Source organism: Dendroctonus ponderosae, unplaced genomic scaffold (genome assembly GCF_020466585.1).
Source record: "Dendroctonus ponderosae isolate FM_Combo_2020 unplaced genomic scaffold, Dpon_F_20191213v2 Dpon_F_20191213_8, whole genome shotgun sequence".
In the NCBI taxonomy this organism is placed as follows: Eukaryota; Metazoa; Arthropoda; class Insecta; order Coleoptera; family Curculionidae; genus Dendroctonus; species Dendroctonus ponderosae.
Window position 1 is genome coordinate 12,658,844 of NW_026019016.1, and position 5,715 is coordinate 12,664,558.

General features: G+C 38.5%; 2 protein-coding genes across 2 annotated transcripts in view; one reads left to right on the forward strand and one right to left on the reverse strand.

The window, feature by feature from the left end:
* The window catches only part of LOC125505488 (protein-methionine sulfoxide oxidase mical3a-like), a gene marked incomplete at its 3' end in the record, with an annotated part of 20,810 nt that overhangs the window by 6,998 nt on the left and 8,097 nt on the right, over nt 1-5,715 (forward strand).
* LOC109541965 lies at nt 2,980-4,840 on the reverse strand. The gene is made up of 3 exons (XM_019910979.2): nt 4,639-4,840; nt 4,415-4,589; nt 2,980-3,464 (listed from the first exon to the last, which is right to left on the reverse strand). Exons 1-3 carry the CDS (start codon nt 4,770-4,772, stop codon nt 3,216-3,218), a joined length of 558 nt encoding a protein of 185 aa, XP_019766538.1. The 5' UTR covers nt 4,773-4,840; the 3' UTR covers nt 2,980-3,215.

Sequence of the window (5,715 nt, forward strand, 5' to 3'; positions counted from 1 at the left end):
TGTAAGCGTTCAAGCAAACCACTTCTGAAGATGCAAGCCACTCGTGCTTGCGAAACGTCAAGAAGAAATTCTACCGAACGACGGCTTAAAAACCCATTTGTTTCAAGAAATGGCCTCGAAAGTCTAGGAAAAGTTGCCACATTAACTTTTCAATTGTTTCCCTAGAATAATGCGCTTTTGCTATAAATATTTATTAAGAAAATGCTCATTAGTATGAGCTAATTCCATTCACTGCTATTAAGTGTGTGCAGATTATTTTTACAAGTGCATAAACAAGAACATGCCTTGCAGGTCAGTCACTCTGATGTGCTACCAACACCTAACCACCCATTTGCACCAATTTAAACTTCGCTCGCGATAAAAAGCGTTTTTATATCATCTAAATTTGTCTGTCTTTTAACTGCTCTATATTATTTTTTAGTCGCTCTGCTAAAGGAACGCCGTCCGAACGCGTTGGAATTTGTTAATTACTACTTTGTTGATCATTGTGTGTTTTTTTATGCTTTTATCTCTTCGCTGTTAACGAGTTACTTCCGTGTCGGAAAACTGAGAAAAGAGGGCGTAGTTTATGCTGCTAGCAGTTCGTTTCGGTAATGTTTGCTATTTTTGCGCCGAAAGTGATTGAAGAGGACTGAAAGCGGGTAATCTGATTTGATATGCAAAAAACACATGCCCAGAGAAGATCAGAACAGGAAATTGGAAATGTTTGGCTCTGGGGACGTAAAACATCATTTTACTAAAGTTTCTAGTTCTCTGAGAAAATGCGAAAGTTCGAAACCAGCCGACTTTTGTAAGTTTTTTGGCCATAAATAGAGAACCTTTTGAGTAACAGATCTCCAGTTTTTTCTACTGGGTAGAGCGTTGAAGTGCGCTCTTTTTGATATGAAACATTAATTTAAAAATGTTTCTGATTATCTCAGGAAATAATTCTAATTGGTTTCATCTCTTAAAAGCGCATTTTTCTGTGAGTCAAAATGTTGTATATTTGTGATTTGTAATGTATATGTAATTCTGAAGACTTTAATATATTTTCACATTGTGATATCGAGCATAACATGTAGTAGGTAAGGAAAAATAAGGTTAAAAAAAACTCCAAATTTCATTTTCCGTGAATCCCGAGTTTATGAGACTGATTTTCAGCTGGAAACTTTGCAACTCGAAAAGTGTCTGGCAGAGACGGCAAGAAAAGCCTAAGAGGTGAGAACTGCAGGAAATTTGGTGCGGAAGTGCTAAGGAAGAATTGAACAGAACTAGAGCTGAAGGCGGATTAATTGTATTAATTAAAGCTTCAACATTAGTAGTAAATGTACTTGAAGATACATAGTTAGACGTTAGGATTTAAGGTGTGCAGGTCGATATTCAACTTAACATAATATTTTGTGAATGATTTTTTAAATAATAATTTCCATTTGGAACTAATATTTTAGAGTAACATGTATGGTGGTAATATAGAACATACAAAAATATATTTGATTTATTTTCGCAAAAACCCCATTTACGATATATAAGTTTGAGCTATTTACTTTCCTAAAGAAGTAAAAGTCGACATTTTCGGCACATTTTAAGCGTTTTTTGATAGTTCACGATCATTAGCCGACGATTTCTTCCGTATTATTGACCCAAACACTTTATAAATGCATATTTGTGACCTTCTTAAGTCGAAAGGAATCGATTGAGCTCAAAAAACACGCATGTGAAACTTTGATTTTTGGTGGAAATTTTTCCAAGGGTGGGTGTCGATTTTTTGAAAAAAATTAACATTTTCTTAAAATGTCTTAAACTTTACGTCATTTTCAGCTCACGGAAGCGCGGAATGCATGGAACTTATTAAAAAACATGGCAGACGTTTCAGATGCGAAACAACAGACATTTTCGGCAAATTTTAAGCGTTTTTGAGCGTTCACAATCTTTAACCGACGATTTCTTCCTTATTATTGACCCAAACACTTTATAAATGCATATTTATGACCTTCTTACGTCGAAAGGAATCGATTGAGCTCAAAAAACCCGCATGTGAAATTTTGATTTTTGGCCGAAACTTTTCCAAGAATGGGGATCGATTTTTAAAAAAAATGAAAATTTTCTCAAAATGTCTCAAATTTTACGTCATTTTCAGCTCACGGAAGCGCGGAATGCATAGAACTCATTGATAAACATAGTAGAAGTTTCAGATCCGAAATAATGAACATTTTCTGCACATTTTAAGCGTTTTTTGAGCGTTCACGTTGTTTAGCCGACGATTTCTTCCTTATTATTGACTCAAACACTTTATAAATGCACATTTCTGACCTTCTTGTGTCGAAAGGAATTGATTGAGCTCAAAAAACACGCATGTGAAATTTTGATTTTTGGCCGAAATTTTCCTAAGGGTGGGGGTCGATTTTTTGAAAAAATGCAAATTTTCTCAAAATGTCTGAAATTTTACATCATTTTCAGCTCACGGACGCGACAAATGCATCGAACTCATTAAAAAACATGGCAGAAGTTGCAGATGCGAAATAATAGACATTTTCGGCAAATTTTAAGCGTTTTTGAGCTTTCACGATCTTTAACCGACGATTTCTTCCCTATTATTGACCCAAACATTTTATAAATGCACATTTGTGACCTTCTTACGTCGAAAGGAATCGATTGAGCTAAAAAAACACGCATGTGAAATTGTTTGAAAACATTTTAATTTTTTCAAAAAAATTAACATGCGTGTTTCTTGAGCTCAGTCGATTCCTTTCGACGTAAGAAGGTCAGAAATGTGCATTTATAAAGTGTTTGCATCGATAATAAGGAAGAAATTTTTCTAAGGAAAACATTTCTTCAATTTTACATCATTTTCATCTAGCCGACGATTTCTTCCAATTATTAACCCAAACACTTGCCGAAGCCTGCCAATTTGAATGAGATTAAGTGTTAAGTGTTGCTCAAAGTGCCGCGTCGTAAGAGTCGCGGCACATCGACACACAGAGCGGCATTAACACACATTACTAGAATGCATCAGTTTATTCAAGCCAGAAATGCTAAACATATTCAACAGCATTTCCTGGAACAGTAATTGTTACTACATCAATTACATTAAAAACCGTTTGCAGCGGATATAAATATTATCAGTTACATTCTATCGTGCCTAACAAGCCAGCGGAATAAACGATTTATTAACTGGCTACACTTATCTACTATTACCAAAGTCAAACACTGATATACATTGATTAATTGCTGCCAACTTAGTGTCCATAGATCTGGACTAAGTATTTGAAGCCTTTGTTGTATTTAGATTCCAGACGAATTTTCACATACTGATAACCAGTGCCGCCTTTCAAAATTGTGGCTCGAGCCGAATTTCCATCCAGAAACTGATTGTAGATGCGAATCGCCGAAATAGTTTCGTGTCGGGTGTATCCAGCAGGCAGTGCCGATGGATATTCGATGATCTTTTCCCTGTATGTCCACCAACGCTTTTCCTTCACGTACACCTAAGTGGCAGCAAAGCAAGTCAAAGATCAGACTCTGAAGGCTTTCACGGCCGCTTAAATCACATTTAGGAATGTTTTTCGGGGCTTTGAAGCCGTGGTCCATGGGAATTTCTTACTGACGTTTCGGCCACAACTGCGCTGGACATTATCAAAGGCGATGAGGCAGTGGGCGAAGTGATCTCCCGTGCTTTCCGACTAACTGAGGCAATAAATTGAAATTTCCATGTCTTTTATACCTTCTTGAGCATCTATTTGTGATTAAGTAAAATAACTCGAAAGAACGGAGAGTTGGTTGGCTAAAAGACAGATCAAACTAAATGAAATGATTAACACATTCCCATTCGAATGAATCAAGCGAAATTGAATTTTCCATTCAAGAACGCAGTTGGCATCGGAAGTCTCCCTCGCACCCATAAAAGCCCGAGAGAGATGCAAGATGGCCAGCGCGTTGCTACGTGCCAAGTTGACACCTTTACGGCTAAAAAAATCAGTTTATACTGAAGCGAATCTGAGATCTCTGATTTTCGGATTGAGATTTTTTGCGTCCAAACCAGTGTCGGGCCCCAACTGTTAAGTTTTTCAAGCTTTTAGACGATGGTGAAAAGAATGTCTTCCTAACGTTATGCAAGCTTCAATGGCTTGGCGTCTTCAGAGGCGATTGCTGCGTTGAGCAACCCACCGCTGAAGATGCCAGCCACTTGTGCTGGCGAAACATCAGGGAAAACCTTCCTCCACCATGGTCTAAATCCCGAAGGTGCACTACTGGATCCAGCAGTTGGACCAGTCTTAGTCGGAAAGCACGGGAGATCACTTCGCCCACTGCCTCATCGCCTTTGATAATGTCCAGCGCAGTTGTGGCCGAAACGTTAGTAAGAAATTCCCATGGACCACGGCTTCAAAGCCCGGAAAACCTTCCCAAATGCAAGTCAAAGATGTTGCAAAAAACTGACCTGGTTAAAAAGCAATCGATCATACAGTTGAACCTGTCCAGCAAACAGGTGCCCATCCAGGGTTCCATTGTACGAGCTGTTAGAGGAGCGATTATACTGGGTGTAGTTGGAGAATTGATTGCCTGGATAGGGAGAATAGGCACCTGGTGGCCGATATCCAGTGCCATTATACTGACTAGGAGGCCACTAGAGTTAAGGGGGAACTATTTTTTTTAATCTCCTACCTTTGATTGGCTGGAACAGTCTGATTCACCACAATAGTAGGAATGTAAATGGGAATAGGGACATATTGCTGAGCTGCCACCAAGCACAGCGCTGTCGCTATGAAGCACACCGTAAATGTAGAAGCAGACTTCATTTCTTTGTGAACTGTGGATTAAGGCGCAGTGGCTTTCTTTATATAATCTGTAGCTTTAAAGTCAATATATGACTGATTTTGTTTTGTTATAGCCCAGGAGCTGTGGCGGCTTGAATATTTACACACTTTTCACTTGTTCCCTGGCGGAAAAAGGCGATTGAAACTGCCAGGCTGCTTTTACAGGAAGCAAAAATTTCCCACAAAGTCTGGAAGGACTCGCTGTTGAAATGCACTTTAGCTGTTTGAAAGCTTCCAGTCTATAGCGGGTTTTGCGGCGACATTTCCAGCAAAAATGAGATATTTATGAGATAAGGACAAGCAAATTTGCTTTTGATATACGCAAGATCATGTGCAATGATCTTGTACATTAATGTTAAGTATGTATTGTTCAAAAGTAAACATTTGATGTTTTGCTTGAAAAATACGGCGAGGGAGAATGTGACTAATTGCCCAACTCTTTTCCACGATTTATTGAATATCCGCATTAACAAGCTAGTGATTATGAGTTAAATATAGTTAGGAGTTAACTGCATGTGATGCGATTCGCTGGATTTGATGGATGATGATCGATTTTGCGTTTCTCGAGAAACCGACAGCAACTAAATACCGAATAAACCGCAACTTGTTTTGCTCAGCCCATAGACCTACTTATTCTCCAAATGCTGGGGTTTTACTATTTGCGTATTGAGTCTTTTGAACAAAAATGTCTGTAAAGTTTTTTTTTGTAAGAAACTGCCAAATATTGCTGCATTGACGCATCTCTGCGTTGAGGATGGAATGAGCAGGACGAATAAACCCGACAAAATGTTTTGACTCCACGTCTGGGGTTTTGCTCATTCTTAGAGAATCTTTAGAGTAGCAGAAGTGTGAAAGTTGTCGATTTTTTCAGAACCGCGCTTAGATTTTTGCCGGTTTTTAGAGAACCTTTAGAGTAGCAGACCTC